The sequence below is a fragment of the Chelmon rostratus genome, chromosome 14, assembly GCF_017976325.1.
Source record: "Chelmon rostratus isolate fCheRos1 chromosome 14, fCheRos1.pri, whole genome shotgun sequence".
Lineage (NCBI taxonomy): Eukaryota > Metazoa > Chordata > Actinopteri > Chaetodontiformes > Chaetodontidae > Chelmon > Chelmon rostratus.
This window is the reverse complement of record NC_055671.1, coordinates 4,698,810-4,722,360: the sequence shown is the minus strand read 5'-3', so window position 1 is coordinate 4,722,360 and position 23,551 is coordinate 4,698,810. Positions and strand designations below refer to the sequence as shown.

At 42.1% G+C, this 23,551-nt stretch overlaps 1 protein-coding gene across 2 annotated transcripts in view; it reads left to right on the top strand.

The window, feature by feature from the left end:
• Positions 1-23,551, top strand: part of camkk1a (calcium/calmodulin-dependent protein kinase kinase 1, alpha a) — a 55,796-nt gene that overhangs the window by 22,637 nt on the left and 9,608 nt on the right. For both annotated transcript variants that reach the window (XM_041952454.1, XM_041952455.1), the window contains exons 3-13: positions 2,605-2,652; positions 4,284-4,337; positions 8,410-8,461; positions 9,398-9,531; positions 13,560-13,596; positions 13,981-14,002; positions 14,768-14,856; positions 16,710-16,909; positions 18,123-18,176; positions 18,474-18,547; positions 22,236-22,323. In XM_041952454.1, coding sequence (XP_041808388.1) covers positions 2,605-2,652; positions 4,284-4,337; positions 8,410-8,461; positions 9,398-9,531; positions 13,560-13,596; positions 13,981-14,002; positions 14,768-14,856; positions 16,710-16,909; positions 18,123-18,176; positions 18,474-18,547; positions 22,236-22,323 — 852 coding nt within the window. The remainder of the gene's footprint in view (positions 1-2,604; positions 2,653-4,283; positions 4,338-8,409; positions 8,462-9,397; positions 9,532-13,559; positions 13,597-13,980; positions 14,003-14,767; positions 14,857-16,709; positions 16,910-18,122; positions 18,177-18,473; positions 18,548-22,235; positions 22,324-23,551) is intronic.

Here is a 23,551-nt window from a genome sequence, read left to right as displayed (position 1 = left end):
TTCTCATTGCGTTTGTTGTTATCTTTCACTGTATTTTGTACACACAATGTGTATTATTTTGTGGGAAGTGGGATGAATTTTAGAAGACATTCACATCTCTGTTTGGTGAGTTAGGATTAAGAAAATCCTGTGGAAACTTACCAGACATACAGGGTTACATGTATTAGCACAAGTTATTTATATAGCCATTAATGACAGGGATCTACAACACCCACACTATCAAATAGTAATGAGAAAGGGGGAAAAAAACCTGAAACCTTTAATAAGACAAGGAAAATATCCCACGATGAACCTTATTTGGGGATAAATGCACATTTTCAAGTATGTCATACCCACCCACCCTACCCTAATCCAGCAGTACTCTGAGGACTCTCAGGGTCACTTTGCAAAATAGCCCTTGCAGCTCTTTGCTGATGATTCCCCTCTCTGCTTGTATTTGTGTTCATGGCCGCTTTGTATTCAGAGCGACTTCTCTGCTCTTGCATCAAAATGGACTCAAATGAAAAGCTTTCCTCGATTTCTTAGTAAGCAAAAGAGGTAGCCATGGTGATGTTGGAAGCTGATATACCGGTGAACTGTGAGTGTTTCGCATGTATACCTGTGTGAGTCTCTTTTGGAAATTCTTTTCGAAAAGTCTTGTACATCGTATCTGTTTTATCTGAACTGTATGTTGGAATTAGCAGCAGAAGAAATGTGAAAATCACTGACTTTGGCAGCCCCTTGAGCAAAGATGAATGCTTCTGTTAAGTCATCTTCAAAGTACATTAGAACAATAAATGATGTGCTTATCTCCATCATTAACAAGCGCAGCAGCAGTTGATGCCGGACGCTGAATCTGCATGTTTCCATTTAATATTTTAATCTTTAGAAAATTAAAGTGAGGCAGTCATCTTTCCTGTTTTAGATCATCCTCCTCCCCAGTGCCGTAAGTTCATTCTGCACATTTCTTCTATTTGCACCGGACCCATAGATGTATGCATCCAACGACACAGAATAAACCAAATTCTTCTGCAATAGTGTCAATTTGCAAAAATTCTAAATTCATCATACAATGACAGGTTGATGAAAAAAAAATTACTCTTGCATGCTTTAAACACTATCAAACACAAATTCTCCTTTACTACATTCTTCCTGAGACAGGCAGGCTCATTATTCCTCATAAGAATGAAATGCATGGTCATTGATTTTGAATGGCACGGTGGCAGTGATCTATCTGTTGTGCACTGGTATTGATCAGTTGTTGGGTAATGAATGGAGAATTTGCCTCAGATCCGATATAATGGAGGATGAAACGAGACGTGAAGGAAGCAGGGAGAGGAGGGATGGGTGTGTTGCATACTGAGGGAAGACGGCAGAGCTAAATATGAAGCAGTGGTCTAACGTAACATTATGACCGAAAGAGCCCTCTGGAGGTTTATTGTCGCCCAGTGGAGCATTTCAGGTTGATGCATGTGCATGTGCATGTGTGGCAGATGTATTTAAGGCTTTCTGCATGGCCCTCTTCATCCATTAGCCCTGACAGAGCATTAACTGCAGTGCAGCGCCCACTGAGCATGTGCCGGCAAACTGTGAACCCAGTGGAAGTCCTCTCAGACAATCCCTCCTGCAGCTCTTTTCTTTGGATTCTCCTCATTTGCCTTTCCCTTTATCCTTCACCGCCCTATTTTCTTCCCTCTCTTTATCTCTCCTCAACCAATCAAAGCAATCCTTTTTTCAAGTTCCCACTGGTTGCCTCACCCACCAAAGCCCCATCTTCTATCCTGTCTCTCACCCTTTATCATAATCCCTGCCCACAGTACTTCACACCATCATACCCTACAGTGCATAACAGAGTCCTCACCTCTCCTGCAGCACCACCAGCAATGATCACTATGAGCTACATAACCAGCTTATTATGTAACCCGCCATATAGTGTCATATTTTTTAAAATACACTGCCTGGTGGCGAGTGAAGTCCTGCCCTGCACCATGAGTTGGTGCAGCTCTTTTTGTTTTGTTACATCTGTGTTCTCCTACGTCCTCTCATCCTGTAAATGTTCCAGCATCAAGCCTCAGGCACCGGTCAGGCTCACACACACTTAGCCATCACCCCCTCCAACTGTGCTGAGAGAGCTGCTTTTTTTTTCCACAGCTCCATCTCCTCCTTTTTCACACTTCCATGACTGCTCACTTTCTGCTCGCTGACTTTGCTGTGTGTGCACCCCACTCAGCTCACCCCGGTGAAATGCTCCCCACCACCAGACTCTGTCTTCCCCTACCTCGCCGTCTCTGTCCTGCTGTGGTCTGCTCTCCTCTGCCGTGCCCCTGGCTGACTCTGTGCTGTGGCAGTGGTTGCTATGGAACTGCAAATCAGCCATTTAAGCAGTAGCACTCTAATGGATTTGCAGACGGTAAACAGAAACTACAGACTGCATCGTTACCTACATCTCAGAAATAAATGCCTTTCAACACATGCACACACACAGCGGGAACGTTTTGTTCCTGCACCAAAGACGGGCTTGTTTCTCCTCGCTGTGGATGATGAAAGAATGCTCTCTGGTGCTGAACATGTTTACGTTAATGATTTAGTTTCTCATTCCCCCACCTTTTCTCTCCCCCCTCGCAGGACTGCATCCAGTTGAACCAGTATAAGCTGAAGAGTGAGATTGGAAAGGTGAGTTTTCCTCTCTTCAGTCTGAGTGGTTTGGAAAAATAGCAGCAGCTTGGAGAAGATCGACCCTTTGCTCATTTAATCTGTTAAGTGAGAAAATGGACACTCAAACTCATTCACAGCATGTGCACACTAAAAGTTGGACGCGTCTTTAATAATTAAGAAGACTTGGCTTGCAGGTACACATTTGCAAGTAAAATATTATATGATGTTGACAGGAAGGTTTGTTTTTGGAACTATTTTAGGTAACCACTTGACTTCCAGCAAGTTCAAAACAGTCCAGTAATGTTTTTTTCTACACGTTTCTACTTGTTGGCTACATCTGCCATCTGTTTACCCATGTTCCACTAGAAATATGCTAATATACTACTATCAAACAAGAGCCTGCAGGAGCTCTGTGAGACTGCAGGCTGTCCTGCAGCTGGGGAACGTCATCTAGTGCCACCATGAGGTTGAAAAGCTGAAGTTGAAAAGCTGAGATCACAAATTTCATTTAGATTCATCCTTTGGGGACTATGCATGTCTGTGCAAAACTTTATGGCATTCAATCTAATAGAGACAATTCAGTCTGAACTGAAGTGGTTGAACAGACCGACCAACAGACCCACATTTCCATCCCGAGATGCCGCTAACAAAATAGAAATGTCTCTCTCAGTGTGACCAAAAAAATTAGATTGGATTTTTTTAAAGAGGGAGAAATAAAAAGCAAAACACTTTTGTGGTTAACACATGAGGGAATTCAGTGTGGCAGCAACAGGGATGAAAACTGAAAAGAGTGAAATGCATAGCTTCCATTTATGGGACAATGCATGCACACAGCTGTGTTTCTATATCATCTTTAGCAAAAGATATTTAAAGGTTTATCAACAGTATTAACATTGTTTGATATTAAAGTAGTAGATATCGAGGAAAGAGGAAAAAATTAGCATGAGATTAATATTCATCTGAACAGATACTGAATTTTGTGGTCAGAAGTGGAAAAAGTGGTATCAAGCCATCTCCATTGTAAAACATAGTGATAGGTGTTAACACTGTGGAGAACGAACTGCAGGAGACACTGATTGATGATTTAAGGCAGCCGTTGTTTTGATATTTCTAAAACTTCGTTACACACATTTGGAAGAATTCACAGTCTTACATGTGTTGACTAAAGCCCACAAATGGATTTCTTCTAAGGACAAAATAAAAGCAGAGTCCCTTATCATCTGCCAGCTGGCAAATTTGGCTGTGCAAGACACTGAAGGTGATACAAGTCACGTTATGTAATTCATGTTTCATCAGCTTTTCAAGCACTTTCGTTACTCATCGAGAACCTATGCAAGGAAAAAATGGAAAACACACATCCTGGGGCAGTGTGTGTGTGTTTGTGTGTGGGAGGAGCCATTCTATGCTGCCAAAGAATAAAAAATGTTGTTTTTGAGTAGAAACTGTGCTGCCTTCAAATCATTCTGTCAGTATGGCGCGGCCGTCTGTTCTCAAAGCGATGCTTTGGGAAACATAACAGCGTCCCTCACCAGTTGTGTTGATGACCCACTTTGTTTTAACATGGAGCTGAAGCCTAAACATTGGGTGCAGCACTGAACTGTCAGACATGGGCTGGCATATGAAAATGAGTCTCTTTTGTTGTATTGCAGGGCTCCTACGGCGTGGTCAAACTTGCCTACAATGAGGATGATGACAAACATTATGTAAGTCAATGCAATCGTCTTACATTTCAGCAGCGTCTTTTTGATTAAAACCTGAAATGCAGTCCCTGTGCCACGCAGCCACAGGAAAGCTGATTGATTTTTTTTTTCAAGCTGTGAGCTCCATCCCCTCATATTGCATCAGTTGCCTTGGAAGAAACGAGAGTGGCCTCTGGTGCATCCAACACTTTATTCTCTTCCTTCAAAGCAGTGCTGCTTGATGTATCCGGTGGCTGCTTTGAGGTCAGTTCACAAGGGAGAATCTGGATATGAGCCGGCACGCAGGGATGAGGTCATTCTAGGTGTTTGCATCAAGGTGATTTGTTCTGTAAAAGCTCTGCAAACTCAGCCCCTCCAAATGTACACAGTATTATGTTTGAAGACACGCAGCCAAGCTGCCCTGCACTGTAGCAACAATGAAAGTGTTTGGATGAGTCATGTCGACCTAGGCTGCCAACACTGGATGGGTTTAAGATGTACTTTTGAACCGGAGCCAGAGGAGCTTGAAGCTAAACACAACCCAATATTAAAATGGCAGCCTGTAAATTAGCTGATGCAGAAAGGTAAACAACAAGAATTTATGTAAGGACACAGGCGAGCCCCATAAGATGAGTGAAATATAAGCTATAACAAGGGAGTGGAAATATAAACATCTCCTCTGGAGCTTTAAATAATGCCGACCTGCAGAGCTGCTCAGACATGCTGCAGAATGTAACCCAGTCCATGTGCAGCAAAACAGGAAATGCATTTTGTAAGGAACATAATGCTGCCCAGATTGCATTTTTTTAATCAACCTGACAAGAAAACATTGTTAATTATACAATAATATTTGCCAAGTGGTAAATTGTTGATAGTGACTGTGTTAGCAAAATGTTAACTGACAGTGGATTTTATTCATCATTAATTAATAGCAACAACAGCACGAGTTATGTTTGGGCAACTCACATCGCTTGGTTAAGGTTAGGGAAACATCATCATTTGACTGAAACAACAGTCTTTCCATAGCCTTAAAGGAGCACTCCAGTTTTCAGCAACACCTTCCATGTTTAAAAAAAGACGGGGCTGAATGTTGCTCTAAGAGCAGACATTACAAACCAGTCCATCCCTCCGTCATCATGGGGAGTGTGAGATCTCTCCCCAATGAGATGGATGAGTTAGCAGCACTGACACCGGAGGGATTACCAGGAGTGTAACATCATGCTGTTTATGGAGACGTGGCTAACAGCGCTAACTCTGGACTCGAATGCTGCGTCGGATGGTTTCCAAATGATGAGAGAAAAGGAGCATTGCAGTGTTTTGGTAATAATAGATGGTGTAGCTCTGGGTACATCACGATTAAAGAACAACCCTGCAGTGAGGACAATGAGCTGTTAGGCGTTAGCATTTGGCCATACTATTTAAAGAGGAAATATTCGCATGTAATCATGATAGCTGTGCATATTCCCCCGTCTGCTGACGCAGTCTGTGACGTGGTCCACTTACACAGGCTGCAGATACAACACCTGCATGCCCTCCTTCTATTCCCGATGACCTTAATCATGCCTCTCTGTCCTCCACTCGGCCTAAGGAGGCATGTAACTCATCACCTCTTCTTCTCCTGAGAGGATCTGATCACATCGTGGCGGACCCCCTGCCTGCGTACAAACCTCTCGTCCACAAGCAGCCAGCTGTCACTTGCACAGTGAAAAGATGGTCCATGAGGCTGGGGAGGCTTTGAAGGACTGTTTTGATACAACTGTGTGGGAAGTTCTTTGTGATGCTCACGGGGAAAGATACTGACAGTTTCACACACTGTATAACAGACTTCATCAACTTCTGTGCCGCACCCACCACGTCTGTATGGGGTTTTTCCAACAGCAAGCCCTGGATTACTCTTAAAGTAAAGGATCTCCTCGTGCAAAAGAAATGAGGCCCTGTGGGTCAGGAAATAAAGAAGGACTGAAGAATTTGCAGAGGAAGCGGAGGAGGAGAATCAGGGAGGGAAAGAGGAAGATGGAGGATCAGTCCTTACGGTGGCTGATCTCCTCCAGTATATAAAGCTTCCATGTTTGCTGCTCATGTTTCTACATGTAGCTTTCTAGTTTGCATCTTTCTTTCTGCTTTGTGTGGAAGCCTTGTCAGATTTGATGCTGATTGCTGACACTGATTGAAAATGTTACCTTCCGGGGGACAGACAGGCTGAAATGACAGACGCATCTGAACCAACAAAGAGAGGAATCAGGAGAAGAGGCGATGAGTAATGACGGCGTGGAAGGGTGATTCTATTTCCTGGCAATCTGAGTTGGTTTCACACAAAACTGATTGGATTGTGCACGCAGAGCATCTGCAGCATGAGCCCACGTACAGTACGCACAAATACCATCGCACACACACACAGATACACAGGAAACATAATATCTAAACAAGAGAGGCTCCTGAACGCTCCAGTAGCTCAGCTGCATTTATCTGGTTGGGCTTGAAAATGTTTTTTAAAAAAAGATATGATAAGGTGGTGAATGTTTGTGAAGAAGAATTGACATTTGAGATTATTCGCTTTTTATATCAAGTTGTAGCCGCTGTAGGCACTGACATCTTCAGAAAAACACTGCTGCATATTTATGTCAGCAGCAGTGGTCAGTTTGAAGATGAATGAAAATAGTGTGATGACGAACTCTTAGCAGTGAGTGCTGGAAACCAGGTTTTATTGTCCAACACATCAGCAGATTGCTAAAGGTCTTTGAACGGTGGGTGTGTTTGTTGCGGTGTCCTGTGTCGTGTAATTACCGTGCTCACAACTTGAGAGGCAGGAATCCAATTGTGATGCCTGTCAATCAGGCAGGCCGTTCATCGGCTTTAGGGGGCCAGAGTAAACCAAATCTGTGCAGCATTCATTCAGCTGTTGTGTCTGTCGAAGTAGTATTTTTGAACTCAAACAAAACCTGGCCATTGTGGACATTTTATTATTTTGACAGACATTTCTAAATGTTTCAGGCAGTAATTTAATGTGATTAATTAATTGTTTGGCTACACTGCACACAGATTCCCCAGTTGCTCTTCTGTTTTAAGTAGCGGCTTGAAGAGCGTTTGTAGTATTAAACCAAACCTTTTGTTATCATCAGAGGCTAAAATTTTAACTCTTTTATAAATTCAGTTGGCATTGCACATGTATGGTGCATATTCCCATTCTCAAATTATGCCAGTCCTACTATTAATCTAACAGTAGTTAATCCAGGTGGACACAAAGGTTAGCTCATTCAGCCTGTATTTCCTGTCTGTAATATTTTTGAATTTCATGTCTTAGTAAACATACAGGAAGGCACCGTGCTGAAGTCTTGTTTACTCGCAAGGACATGTTTGTCTACAGGAGCGGCTCGATGTGAGGGAATGATACGATGACTGAAACCATACTTGAACCCTTTCATGTTCCACCGCCAACAAAATGTAGTTGCTGCTGTCGTGCTTTTGGCTGCCTGTGATCAACACGACTCACCAGTATCTCCTTAACTGAACTCACGCTACCTTTTGATTGTTGTGTCGGTTGATCTTCTAAATCTGTTATCCACAGTCATTGCCACACTTTGTTGAAAAAGCAAAATACAGTCATTCCAAACTTCTGATTTGGTAAAACACATTTACTGCGAGTGAAGCTGTGAGGACACACCTACACCTACTTACACAGTCAGGATGGAGCTTTTAGATGTAGCTTTTTGATAGAGCTCCGCCATCAGTGCCAGATTGTGTAATGTAACACCGATGTGGTCGAGAATAATACTGAATACGTGATTGTCTGAGTGCTTGTATGGCGACATGTACTTTGCAACGGAAAAGCTGCAATAATTCTAAATGTTGCTTGACAATTTTTAACTATTTGATGACTCTGGATGAGTCATTATCCACCCTCCCACAAGCCCACACACACACACACACACACACAGGCAGTTGTCTTTAAAAAAACAATAGATGCTCTTTCCATGAAAGATTCGTTGTTGCCTCAGACTGACCTGACTGATGATTGGTTCTTTAGCCTTCCCTGTGCTCTCAGCACTGGTCGCATGTGAACGTGCTGCATGATTAAAATCATTTTCCTCTTTCCTAGGCCATGAAGGTGGTGTCCAAGAAGAAGTTAATGAAGCAGTGTGGTTTTCCACGTAAGTTCTCTTCTATTCTGCTCATTCTGTTGAACGAGAAATTGAAGAAAAAAGGGTCGGCCTGGGTTGAACTAATCCACCATCAGTTACAATGGAATGTGATTCATGGGCAACCGCAACCAAAATGCAATGAAACAAAACAGAGAAAGTAAGATGAAGGAATAAATGACAGCATTCGTCATTGACAAGAGAGGTGGAATCATCTGCGCTCACTGCAAAAATTATTTATCATGTAATCATTTCAAAACTGTGATGAGGAACAGAAGTTACAAAACTCTCCAACAGGATGGACATGTAGAGGATGCACAGGCCTGACCAGTACTGCTAATCAGCAGGAACTTGATATATCATTAAAGATTAAGGTTTTGCCTGCCTCTTTCAGGATTGTGCAAAACTTGAACTAGATAGGCAACGGTCGTTCTAATGACATTTAGAAATTTACTCTAATCCCCTGTCCCGGGGTTGAGAGATGGTTTATTCCAAAGATGGAGAAAAGTGTGCTGTTGCTAATCCTGCTAGCCTCAGGGAGCTCGGCAGATCAAAACCTAAACCATCTATAACCTATGCTTTACCATTTGTAAGTCAAACGTGTTGCCATCAGAGAACACAAGCAGTGCAAAGGTATATGGCAACTTTTCTCTCTTTTACATGATCCTTTTCACGTTAGAACAAGATATTTTTCACATATTATCACATATTTTCTCATTATTACTGCATATCAAATTGAGCATGTCCCAGGGTCTGTCACAGGGCAGAGTCAGACAGACAGATAATCAAACTCACAGTCACATCAACAGGGAACTTTTAAAGGGATTACTTGTTAAATATGTTTTTGCTCAGATGTAAAACTATACATGTAGGAAATGGAACAACCCAAAATCTGTATCTGACTGTTGCCTGATCAAATGAATCATTTAGTAAAGTTGTGGTCTGCAGGTCGCCCACCGCCAAGAGGACCCAAGGCAGCCCAAGGAGAGCAGCCAAAACTCTTGGGACCCCTGGAGAGGGTCTACCAAGAGATCGCCATCCTTAAAAAACTGGACCATGTCAACATCGTCAAGCTGGTGGAGGTGAGAGCTTCTGTATCTTGTGGTTGTTATTGCACGCCAAACAGTAAATGTTTCGTAAATCGGGTATAGCAGTATTTTCACTGTTAAGGCAATGTGAACTTAAATGAGGCTTCTCTGAATGAGCATCTTTGAATGAATTGGTTCATGCATACTTGGATAAGAATGTATTGTTAGCAGGTTTTAGCCACGCTAGCAGCAGAGCACTGGCGATGGCACTGTCAGTCGCTGGGTCAGCCGGATCGGTCCGGATTGAAATATCTAAACAGTTATTGGATGTCACAGTAAAGGCCACAGCTTGTGGAAACTTTAACTGGTTTGGATTGGCAGATATGGATATGATTGTTGTGATTATGTTTATTAAGATGATATGAATATTTAAGGAATGCTGTGCCTGTCCCCACCAAGTGGGCAATTATGAGACAATTACCAGCATGCATCAACAACCAGGGCTGCTGAGTGAAAACACTATGGAAACATCAGTACAGATGATATCATGTTCATTTATGCACAAACAGTGGGAACATTGTAAAGAAAGTGTCCAGACTTTCAGCTCTGTCATGGTTTTCTCACACAGGGATTGTCATGAATGTTTATGCAGACATTCATTGTCTTGCAGGATCAATCTTTCCAACTTTCCATCATTCCATTATCTTTTTTTTTCATATAGCGCCATCATCAGTTCAACATCATACTTTGTCCAATGCTTTGGTTTATGACCCCCCCCCCCCCAAAAAAAAAAAAGCTAATGACATTCCTATCAGCCTCAGATGCAATTCATGTTTACTGCTGATTAGCAAAAGTTAGCATTTTCCAGTGCTGAACTAAGACGGTGAACCATCAGTATCAGCATGCTAGCATTGTCATTGTGAGCATGTTAGCATGCTAACACCACACAAGCATCTCTTGTGCCTAAGTCTCCTACAGCCTCGCAGAGCTGCTGCCGTGGCTGTCGACTCTTAGTTCCATGCATTGCCAGCATTTTGTAGATACACCACCTCATCATCAGCGAATCATGTCCTACACCTGCTCTTTCATTTTGCTGGTAGCTGGAGTTAAATGAGAAATGTGTCATGTCATAAGTGTTTCTCTGACGGCAGCATGTGGACAGCCGCAGCAGGTTTAAAGGCTGCTGTGGTCAGCATCCTTATCTTCAGATAAGCTTCCCTGCTGCGAACCCTGACTCATACTTTGTTTTCATGTCATATCAGTTTATATCAAACCAAAAAGGTGGATAAAACCCAGTGCTGCCAGGAAACAGGTGGGGAAAAGTGAGATAGGTTGACCCTCCAACGCATCTATCACACTTCTGTCACTGGACATTTCTGATGTTTAGGCGATAAATTGTGGAAAGACAAAGCTCCCACTCTGTGAATGGATTCTTAGCCAGTGCTCTCAGGCTGAGTTGGAGAATTTACAGATGGATGGATTTCTAGTTTCTACAGAAGCAGTTGTTTATGAAAAATGATAGCCGGTTTTGAAGCCGCGACACAAGATGCCCGTTGCTCCCTTGCGATATTATCAGAGTGTTTTTTCAATTTTGGCCAGATGGCGGGGGCACTGGCGTGGTCGGGAGTTAAGCTCAGGGACTCAGTCGGTAGGAAAGCTGTCTGGCTTGCAGGGGTATCGAGTGTGCCAGAAATATAAAAGAGTTTTTTAAGTAAAAAGCCCAACACTTGTGCTCCTCTGCTCGCTCCAGCAGCGAAGACACACACACACACACAAACACTCATCTCTTCCCTTCTTTGCCCGCCCTCGCTCTCACCCTCATAATGGGCGTATGTGGGCAGTGGGAGAACCTGCTCTCCTCCTCCTCCTCCTCTCCATCTCTCTCCCTGTTCATCCATTTAAATGGGCTGTGCTTGGGTCAGGATCACATTCATTAGGGGTTTCCAGCTGATTCCTGCGAGGCTGCCGTCCAGTCCATCTAATTATGAATAGACTTTCTCTCTCGTTCTGAAACATTAAAGCAGACACGGAGTGGAACAGATTAAAACTGATGAAAGTGATACGGCCATTTGTCACAGATGGTTGGGAAGAGAAAGTAAAACCGGCCCCATACTCGCCAAGGCATGCAGTTGTTATTAGAGCAGACACTTAAAAACTCCAATTTCCTTATAAGCCAAGATGCCCTTTAATGCATCTTAGTCACCAGCAGCAAATATGATTACAAGGCTACTAATGGTTTGCATTTTGCACACAACAACAGCTCTTAATTCTTTAGATTTTTTTATGTGGAATAAAGGGAGAAACATGTATAAGACAGTATGAGCAAACATTCACTTATTGACTGTGAGCAAAACTGACGAGTAAATAATGTCCCTGCTGCTTCAGAGGCGATTTCCTGCCCTTGTTTTGTGTGTACTGTGTCACGTTTAGCCTCACTGTGGTAATTTAGATTCACCAGGATGTCGTATTTAAACAGACGCTCCAGATGGACCGAGCGTCCCATGGTTTCTGGAAGCTGTGAGCAGCTGTCTCGCACAAGCAGAGGAGCATGTAAGTCCAGTGGGAATGCTTGCTTTCATTAACCCGTCAGCCATCAGAGCTGATGCAGCAGAACCAGAGGCATCGTCGTTTTTATTGTACACATTGTTTTTGCTTGTCAAAATCCTTGTCAAAACACAGTGCCTCCATTACCCACAATGCAGCTTGACCATGGCTTGTTACTGTAGCAGAGATGAGGTCTGCGAAGCTCTCTTTGCTTCCACCTAATAATAATAATAATAATAATAATAATGATAATAGATTTAATTTGAAAAACACTTTACATTGTAGAAACAATCTCAAAGTGCTACAATTTGGAATTAAAACCATAAAAACAAATAAAAACACAACAGCCAAGAGACATTGACAATTCAAAGATTAAAATGTCTCCTTAAAAGAAATGTTTTCAGTCTCTTTTTAAAACTTTCAACAGTCTGTGGAGCCCTCAGGTTGTCAGGGAGGGTGTTCCACAGGCGTGAAGCGGCGGAACAGAATCCCCTGTCCCCCATTGTGCGGGTCTTGGTCCTGGGGAGGAGGAGTTGGTAGGTGTTGGAGGAGTGGAAGGATCGTGCTGAGGTGTATTGGTTGAGGAGCTTCTGCTGGGGATCCCGATGAGAAGTGCGTTATAGTAGTCCAGTCTGCAGGAGACAAAGGCATGGATGAGCTATATTTCTCAGGTGGTAAAAAGCAGTGTTTGAGAGGTGTTTGATGTGAGCCTCAAAGGTCAGATGAGGGTCGAATCTGACACCCAAGTTGGTGACAATAGATGATAATTTGATGTCCTGGCCAGAGAAAGCAATGCTGGTTATGGGAGATGTTCTGGTTTGATGAGGGGTGCGACTAACAACACTTCAGTTTTGGAGCTGTTGAGCTGTAGGAAGTTGTGTCTCATCAACGGGCAGTGAGTGTGGACAGTGATGATGGGGATGTTGACAATGATACTGAGGGATGTGTGTCCATTTTTATATAAGGCTCCTCCACCTCCACATTTTTTTTCTTTTCTTTTCTTTTTCAAACGTGTAGCCTTCAGATGCAACTGACACTGACTCAGTGACATTACTTGAGGTAATTTATCAGCTGCTCCCTCAGGGGCCACAAAAGACATTATAGATTTTAGTTTTTTTTTTATTTTCACATATACAGTAGTACTCCCCGAGACCTGGAAAAAGGGTTTCAGTTCCCTTTTAACTGTGAGACCCTGTCTTGAGGAGTTATTGTGTCAAAATCTAGTGTTAAAGCCAGGTAGTGTTCTTCAATAGAGAAACTGTACACACTGAACAGAGAGCTGGAGGACCTGGGGGGCACCGGGGGGCCCATAGCAGGTTAATCCTGCCATGAACCTGCCCAACTGTCGACTGCAGAGTTGTCAGTTTGCACAAATCATTCAAAACTGATGCTTTAAATTACAGCTCCCTCCAATGTCCTAGTGTTTGAGACTGACAAGCAGCTTTTTTATGAGAACAAAGACAAATATTTCTCATGGTCACCTGTACCCACAGGTTTTCTACTGAAAAGTCTCCCTTCATGTTGATTATGTGTTGCAGGTGCTGGATGATCCGGCGGAGGACAACCTTCACATGGGTATGCGCAACATGTTTTCTTTGTCCAAATCTTTCCCTCTATGTTTGGCCTCTCTCAGTCTTTGGCACTCGGCACATATGCCACCAGAAGTGTTCATAGAACTCATAACTAAGATCGTCCCTTGCCTTCTTCCACACCACCTCAGAGTTCACACATTATGCAGAAATCTTCCCTCAGCAGTGCCAGGTCACAGTAAGGACGCCTGTTAGCATGAAGCATCAAGCTCTTTATGTGCTTAGTGTGGCACATTCAGCTCATTAAATGCTCCTGCAGCTGAATAATGGGATGCTGGGGTGCTACCTAGGTGGCAGCAGTGGTCAAACCCAGCTGAATGAATGGATGTTTTTTCTTACGTATTTTCTTCTCCCTCCCTCTCTCTGACAGTGTTTGAGCTGATGCGCAAGGGGTGAGTAGAGAACATGTCCTTTTTTTAAATAATTCAAGGCTCATCCCCTCTATTCCTCTACCTTCGCCTCCTCATTTCCTCATCCTCCCGTCTCTCCGTCCCGGCCTCGTTCTCTGCACCGTTCTCCTTCATTACTCCAAGCTGACAGCAGGTGTTTGTTCCATCCCAGACTTCAACGGGATTCACAATGTCCTCTCCTTTCACAGTTATTACCAGTGGCAGTCAGCTGTGGAAATGTTTCGCGTCCCGATGCATGAGCCGCTCCTTCCCACACCACTAAAAATTTGTGCTGATCTAATGATCTGAGACCTTTTGTTATCATAAGCATATGGAGGTGGGAGGGTGTAGCTGGTTTCCCCTATGTACATGATTAAGTTAAGCTTTCCTTTTAATAAGAAGACATGCTCTATTTGTTAGCTTAGTCATAATGAGAGAAAGTGTTGCCCCTGGCAGAGAGATAATAAACAGTTGAGATGATTAATACAGGTGCTATTAATATGGCTCGTGCAACTTTTTCTAGTACTTTGATACATGAGACGCTGTCCAAAGTGCAGCTACTGCTAATGCTGCTACTGCTTATGCTTACATTGCCCCAGCTACTGCCACTAATACAGCTTGTACTAATACGGTAACTGATTCTACCACTTGTATTTGTATCATTAATATTATGCTGGCTCAAAAGTGATTCCAGTATTATGTGTCTGCCTTGTTGTCGGTGTGTCTGTTTGTTCCTCCGCCTGACTGCCCGCCTACGTGGATTTGCAGTCCAGTGATGGAAGTGCCCACAGACAGTCCTTTGTCAGAAGAGCAGGCGAGGTTATACTTCAGAGACGTCATCCTGGGCATCGAGTACTGTGAGCATCTCTCTCGGAACGAGGCCTGTCTTTGAGTCTATGAAACGTATCTGTAGAGCGTTTAAGTGAAACTAATTTATGCTTTTTTAGTGATTCAAATCTCTGGTGCCCCCACGCCCACGTTTAGAGCTACATGCGGTTTTTATTGGGTGTTTCTAGCGGCCAGGAAAGCGTTAGAAATTCCATTTCTAAAGATACCCCTCTTTATCATACCCATTACGATACTCGAAGTCTAAAAGCAGCAACATTTGGAGCACTGTGTGATATGGTAGCGTTTTCCTTTTTTATGTAAAAGAACAAAGTGTTCTTGACCCTCTATTTCATGCCCCCGGGGTCTGGCTGCAGATCAGTATTGAGCCTCTGTTCAGTGAAACAGACTGTCTCAACTCCGTCCTCATTTGCTGTGCTAGATCCATTTCACTGGGCTGTGAGCCTAATGATTAGGGATCAATGCTGCCTCTCTCTGAGCTTTGAGGTCCTTCTTGAAAATAGAAACAGCCAGTAAGCAGTATACACTTTTGGCATTTTCACATGACAGTTTGTGAGTGCTTACACCTCATGAGTCACAGTTGAGGCTCAGCTACATTTCCTGCTCAAGGGCACTTCAGCAGGGCAGATGAACCAGCTTCCTCTGATTGCACAGCTTTTATTTTTGACCCTCTTGGAAACATTACTGTGGGCTAGAGGAGCTGATTCGTGTAAAATATAGTTTTACATGTTGTTTTTAAGTGTTCAATGTGACACAACTAAAGCGATATTATGAAACAAATCACACAAATTAATTGTGTCAAATATATAAAATAATCAACAATTTGTAAAAGCAATTGAAGACATTATTAAAGGTCTCCTCATTATGAAACATTATATGCCCTTTTTCACAAGTCTTTTATTATTTTTCATATAATTGGCATTTTTCTGTGACTTGTTTACTGTGTTACTTTAACAAAACCGTTACTGTCAGTTGACTCAGAATGACTTCGATATTGTTGTTGCTCAGGCTAACAGAAGCTAACTGGCTAAATGTGGAGACAGTTGTGGAGCGTTCTAAACAGACACGGAGCGTGTGATTGGCTGAAACATGAGAGGGCCATGACAACACCACTGTCATGAAAAGTGACATGAAATAAAGTCCAATTAAAATTAAGAATGTTGAAATGTCAGTACAATAATTATGAGCCAAGTTTTAATACTTTCTTAAATTATTTTCCATATTATTCTTTCTTTTATATATTTCACACAATTTACTCACATGACTATTTATTTTGACTTCATCAGTTGTGTACTGTAATATTGAACAAACCCCCTGAGAAGTCAATGTGAGTTGGTTTTCTCTGAGTGAACTCTATTATGGCATGTAGCATGTCTTCTAAAGCCTAAATGTTGTCATTCTGTGTGTGTTTTTCATTTGAGTAGCCTATTATTAGTGTTAGATGTTTTACTGCCAAGGCCTTTAAAAAGTCAAGCGCCTCGTGTTTTAATAAGACCGCCTCAGACAAGAAGGCACCACTTGCCCATTCAGTGAAGTGTCCAGGGCTCAGCGTTAAGGTTTAGAGATGTACTTAACCTCCAGTCTTAGATGAACTGAAGTTGACAGTATTCACACCGTTTTTGTGATCAAAGCAGCGATTCATTAACTGCCATAATCATGAGCTTTGCCAAATACATAATGTATGTGTTATTTTTTAAAAGAGAAAAATACACTCTGCAAGCTTCCACGGCAACTTCCATGCAAAAATATATTTTTTTAGCCCACTGATGGTAAGAGTAGAATACCAAAATGGAAATCGTGATCACACAGAGGTTGCAGTAGTTCTCAAAAATCTGACCATTAGCCTCCTCTTTCTTATCCTCAGTGCACTACCAGAAAATTGTTCATCGGGACATCAAGCCGTCTAATTTGTTACTGGGGGACGATGGACATTTGAAGATAGCGGACTTCGGGGTCAGCAACCAGTTTGAGGGCAATGATGCTCTGCTGTCCAGCACTGCTGGCACTCCTGCATTCATGGCACCAGAGACCCTTTCAGAGGCACGAAAGAGCTTCAGTGGAAAAGTGAGTTAACTCTTCATCCATACAAAAGAGTGAAGTGCTTTATCTGTACTAGTCTGGTATTCAGTGAGTGCCCCTCGCTTTGAACTGTAGTGGTTACAGCAGCCTTAACCTCATGACTTAAACCGAGATGAGTTTTCAGACCTTTGCCGGCCTTCTAATCCAACAAGCAAATTGTCATCGTCAGTCTTTTCCCCTGTGTTCGCTGGTACTAATAACTAGGAAGCCATGAAACCATGAAAGCAGCACCATTCCTGATATTGATTTGGGAATGTTTCACATCATTGTACTGTTTCTACTTTTACAGTTACGGAATGATCAGTCATGTTTGTCCATCCATAGCGATTGGATTGATTGCCACCTGACTCTACAATTGATCTAATTCCTGTTTCCATCATTCTTGCAACGTGAAAGCTCCGAACAATTAACAACCAAGAACCCTGACATCCTCTCTGATCCAACGTCATCGGCTCAGATCATGCTCCTTCCTCCGTTGCTTATCACCAATGGCAGTTTGATGAATTTGCTCAAGGAAAGACCTTGTATGTCCATAAAACAGGGGCCAGAATAGAATCTTTGATTGCAGACAGAAATGATGTAAGAGGCATTCAAGTGCCTCAGCCCGCTAAGTCCTCAAGCTTTCAAGAAATATGTGCAATCATGCCTGCTGCTTTTTCTCTGATTAGTGTTCGTCCTGATTTGGATTTGTATAGGCCATGTTCCAGGGAGCTCTGTGTCCATTATACACCAACATCTGTGATTTTGATGTAAATCAGCGGTGAAATATTTAATATCTTGCACTCATAAGTCACTTAAACTGCCTCACTATTACATCAGTCCATTAGAACGTGGTAGTCATAAAGCACAGTGTCTGATAACAAATCTCTGTGGCATTCAGATGCAGGTTCAGAGGGTAAGTTTTATCATTTCATATCTATCAAAGAATTGAAATGGATTTCCAGGAGAGATATTCATACAGGGAGAGAGAGGCTAAGGGGCACAGCTGCAGCGCCTCGATCTGATCACACACATCCGTCTGCAAGGTATCTCATAGACGTTCCCAAAAAATAACCCCAGAATGTCTCCAAAATCGCCGCAGGCGCTGATTTAGGTCACAATGTTTGTTTGTGCAAGCAGGCGTTTGGACCGCTGCAGCGTGTTTCTAAATGTTTGCCACTATGTTGCATTTAATGCCACTACCTGCACCTTCTTAAAGGCGCTGGACGTGTGGGCCATGGGAGTTACTCTCTACTGTTTCGTCTTCGGGAAGGTAAGTCTGCACATTTTCTGTCTCTTATTCAGTTTTCAACAGCAGGTTCACAAAAGGCAACAGTAAAGGCTGGGATCAGTGCTCGTGTCATGCTCATTAACTGCTCCCAGTAGCACTGGAGTAGGTACATTAACCATCAGACTCTTTTATGTGTGACACGTCGGCTGTCTAGCGGCAACATTTATTTGAACGTTGTTGTCTTTGTTGTCTTTAGGGATATATATCTTTTCTGGCACAGGAGTAATTTAATGTACCTTCCTTGTGTTTTTTACTGTCTTTCCTTTGCTTCACCTGCAGTGCCCGTTTATTGACGAGTACATATTGGCTTTGCACAATAAGATAAGGACCAAGCCTGTGGAGTTCCCAGAAATGTAAGTCCACCCCTGCTCCTGCTCTTTTCCATCTCCTACTTTATTAAAAGAGACAGCAGTGATTTTCCAGCCACCTCCAGTCCACACCCGTTCTCGCCTTCGCCGTTTGCTATCCTCTCATCTACATCTCAATCTCTTGCTCCCTTTTTTTCAACAAATTGCACCTACAGAAACGTGAATATTGTGGCCCAGCAGCCAGTGCCAGCACGCAGTAAATGTCACCTGTATGTAATCATAACAAGCTTTGAAAAAGGAAACAGGGGCATCAGAGGCGTGGACACATACAGTGCAAGCCATTCTGCTTCCCCTATCTTCCCTTTGCCTGAAAGGCAAAAAAACAAAACAAAACAAAACAAAACATGGGGGTCTTCTTGAGTGTATAACAGTGAAAAGAGAGAGAACAGTAGGAGACAGGAAGTCAGGAAGTGGCTGGCAGTGGTGATCAACTGAGGGATCGCTCTGATGAAGTACAAACATAGCACATGTGAAGGGGCTATGAATGGCATGGAGTATTTGTCAGGACAGGGTGTCATAATGTTAATGACAACTGTCTTCCCCCAGAGGGCTCAAGAGACCCAGCGGCTGTGCGGGAAGCTCGTTCATTAAACGTCACCCCCGTCCTGAACACATCACCTAATGGAATCATCCCCCCACTGTACCAATCAATGACCGCTAGCAGCACTTTGTTGTCAGCACTGATGGGGCCATTATACTGTAGTTCCCTTAATGTTGCTACTGTCACTGTGATAAATGGCTGAGCTCACATACATTTTTTCACTGAGATACTAATGACCTCTATTCCTATCATACATTGGTTTCTTACTTTATTTTATCAGTGTCAGTGAATGCAACATTGATATTACATCTTCGTGGATCTTAAAGAATGGTAATCTATTATTGCTGATAATCACAGTTTTCATGTCACCGTTTAAAATATTTCAGAGCAATGACTTCACTTGCACTAGTCCTAAACAGAACAAAATGTTCTGTAAATCAGTGGCCCCCAAATTTTTTCACCAAGTGAAGAACCCCCTCATCGACAGCTTTTAACCCTGTAATGGTATCCATTATTCTGATCTAACTCTTTCAGATGTTTATCTGTTAATGTTAGGTATTTTAACCATTTATCCATTACATTTAGCTAACTATTTTAACCATCTATTTCTTTTAGATAACTGCTTATCCATTACCTTTAGCTCCCTATTTGAACTTTTATCCATTAATTTTAGCTATTTATCCATCATGTTTAGCTATCTGAAGTGTTCATCCTTTCATTTTTGCTATTTGAACTGGTTATCCATCCCTTTTGGCTATCTATCTATGTAGCTATACATTACTTTTAGCTAACTATTTGAACTCTTGATCCATCACGCTCAGCTAACTTTTTGAACTCTTTAGCGTTCATGTTTAGCTAACTATTTGAACTGGTTATCCATCACTCTCAGCTAACTATTTGAACTGGGTATCCATCACTTTTAGCTAACACTTTGAAATGTTTACCCATAACTTTTAGCTAGCTATTTGAACTCTTTATCCATAACTTTTAGCTAACTATTTGAATTGGTTATCCATCACTTTTATCTAACTATTTGAACTCTTTATCCATTACTTTAAGCTAACTATTTGAATTGGTTATCCATCACTTTTAGCTAACTATTTGAACTCTTTATCCATCACTTTTAGTTCACTCTTTGAAATGTTTACCCATCACTTTTAGCTAACTATTTGAACTCTTTGTCCATTACTTTTAGCTAACTATTGGAATTAGTTATCCATCACTTTTAGCTAACTCTTTGAAATGTTTACCCATCACTTTTAGCTGTCTAAAATTATAGACAGACTTATTTATTTAATTTCAAATTACTTGAGCTATTCCACAGTCTTCCCACGTACCCCCAGGCTACTGCAGAAGTACCCCCTGGGGCACAAGCAGGCCTGGTTGGGAATCACTGCCATAAATTGTTCTCAGCGACTATGAAACCCAATTATTTTCTTCATCAGCAACTGCATGTTTGGGAGTTATTCATGTTAACAAGAACATAGGCACCAAAATTATCCACAGGTCATCACCATCTGTATCAGCTGTATGCTGAGTGAGACAAGTGACAAGCTTTCTCTCTGAGGCGAGGAAATGAGACGTTATGTCTGACAGCACACAGAACCTGATCATAACTTTTGTCCTGTTTCCAAGTGAAACTACACAAGAGATAAATATCATGCCGCTTGCTTTAATATTAGACATTTAATACATTACATCTACTGTCTAGGCTTTTTTTTTATAGGGATTGTGTTTACTCTCCAACCACCATACAACGTGGCACATCCTAAAATGTTATCATGAGGCACTGAAAAAAATTTAAAGGGACCGTTTACTTTTACCTTGATTGTACCCTGATATTACGTTTATATTTCATAATCAGATGTGGCTCCGATTGGCCCAAATTCTGGTATGTATAAAACCATAAAACTGTTTTTTTAAAATTGTCCAAAACTTTGACTTATGGTATGTATGAGTAAAAATAAAAAAAATGTTGTCAAAAAGAGTGTAGCTTTGATCAAAGTGTTGTAGGTTGAAGTGTGCTGACTGCAGTGACTCCTCAGTGCTGGATAACAGGGGCTACAATCAGGTCCACCTGTAGTGCCCTCTCTGGAGCACTGAATCAACCTATAGCAGACCTCCACAGGTGGTGTGTCAGAGCTGGATCACATCAGTCATCACAACTTCAATGCACACCTAGCTATGATTAAGACTACCCATCATGCATCCTATCCAACACTATATATGCTTCAGTATACTGAAACATGCAATAAGACAGCTTCCCCTATGCTATATTATTCATGAGAATCTTCAATGACCTAGAGAAGGATACAGACGAATTGTTTTAAGTTAAGTAGTCGAGAGGCCCTGTGCTTAAATGTTCATTTGTCTCTGGTTTTGGGAAACTGAGAAAATAGAGGTTGATCTAAAAATAAGCCACTTCCATTGTACATTGTCAATGGCAAATATATATATATATATATTAAGAATTGGCATATTTATGTTTTTGTTTCATTCTTCTCTGTCAAACTCATCAGAATTCTCGTATCACATAGCTACGTTAATATAATAATCGTTTCCCCTTTTTCTATTGTGATATAGATGTGGTTGTTGTGTACATGAAGAAAAAGCACATAATGTATCATAGCATGGTCTTGCATACTTTTATCAGCCTATGAAACATTTCCAAAGAAAGAAGAAAGAGTGCAGCCTCGTCCTCTCTTGGTTTGTAAGAATAAGAGCCAAATCACATCACTCTTTGATGCACTTGAGACCAAAATGTTTTCTACTGGACAGCTTTACCTCTTATGGTCTAGAAATGATTAAAATGAAACACTCTGAGGAGGCATATACACTGTTTGGTTTTTGAATTGCTCATCACTCATACACATACTCAGCCTGTGATAAGCAGTTGCAAGTCGACAGAGCTTCGTTTTAAGTGGTCACAAGGTTGGAAAACACTGATTCAGTCTGTTTTTAATGACCACTGGGTCTGCCTTTCTATGTTCTAGAGTATGTGATACAACAAAGACGCTCAACATGAATGAAACAGCGTGGTCTAAGTAGAGCCATGGATGACTGTGGCGCTCTCATCATGTAACACGTGTACAGACAAACCCGTCTCCAATCGTTATTTTTCGTTTCACGCAGACCAAAGATCAGTGAAGAGCTGCGGACTCTGATCTTGCGGATGCTGGACAAGAACCCCGATACGAGGATCACCATCCCTGAGATGAAGGTAACAGAGAGCAAAGCAGGTGTCAGATGGGGCCGCGGGGTTAGTCGCTTATTGTTCAGGATGACAGGCAGCTAGCTTGAGCATGATGGTAAGGATTTCACTGCTCATGTTCAGAGACAACACGACTGTGCTGTTCTCTGATGTGATTGGCTCAGAAGACTGTGATCTCACTGTGGTACATACAGCTGGGTGTGACAGCCGTGGCAGGAGGCGCTATGTTTTCCTGTTGTTGGCTGTCCATTGGTTCAAATGTACATTCCATTCTTGTGAAAATGCTATCTCAGGAGCGCCTTGAGAGATTTTCTTCCAACTTGGCACAAACGTGCAGTTGAACTGAAGGTCAAAGGTCAGGGTCAATATGACCTCATGTCTATCCCCTTCTCGTGAATTCACATGCTGCTTGACATAATTTCACACAAATATTTAATAGGATAAAATGATGAAGTGATGATATTTTTCTATCCATAACATCACAATCACACTGTTCTGTGAAAACACTTTTCTGGCCATTATTCAACATCATACCTCCGTTCGGTCGGATGCTGAATTGGTGACATTAGTACATTGTATTGAATACCTTCAGAGTCTTCACTACACATATTATGAGTCTGGACATACATGGACGTAAACTGCACCCTGACTGGCTCATGGAGGTATACAATTACGAGGCATTGATTCTAACTAAACATGCTGCGCAGCTCCAGGGCATGATGAAACATGTTTGTCCCTATGGAGGGCTGCGCTACAACTAATTCAGGAGTAGAGGGGCACGGAGGTTCAGGACCAGCCATGGACACATGTCATTTCCCGCTCCCCACCCTGTTTCCATGACACAGTCTAATCATGTGTCAGTGAGTCATTTTCTCACCAGAGACTCTGTGTTTATGGAACAAGAGATAATTAGGCTTTCAGGCTTTATGCGCATCCTCGTGCCCTAACACACACACACGCATACGCACGAGCACACACAAACGCATCAAGATGCAGCTTAGTAAAACCCTTTAAAGCCATTAGAGATAACAAATATGCATTTATATATACATATATGGGCATCCTGCCTGTATACATTGCTGCAATTTACTTTTTCATTCATGTCTATCGATGCTCTCTAATTGAAGCAGATGTTTTGGGGTGTTCCAGGATTGTGGGAATTTTTGACTGTTATGTTGAAGAAAAGTGAATTACCAGAATCAGAAGGCGCAGCAATACAGTCTGAGATATTGATAGT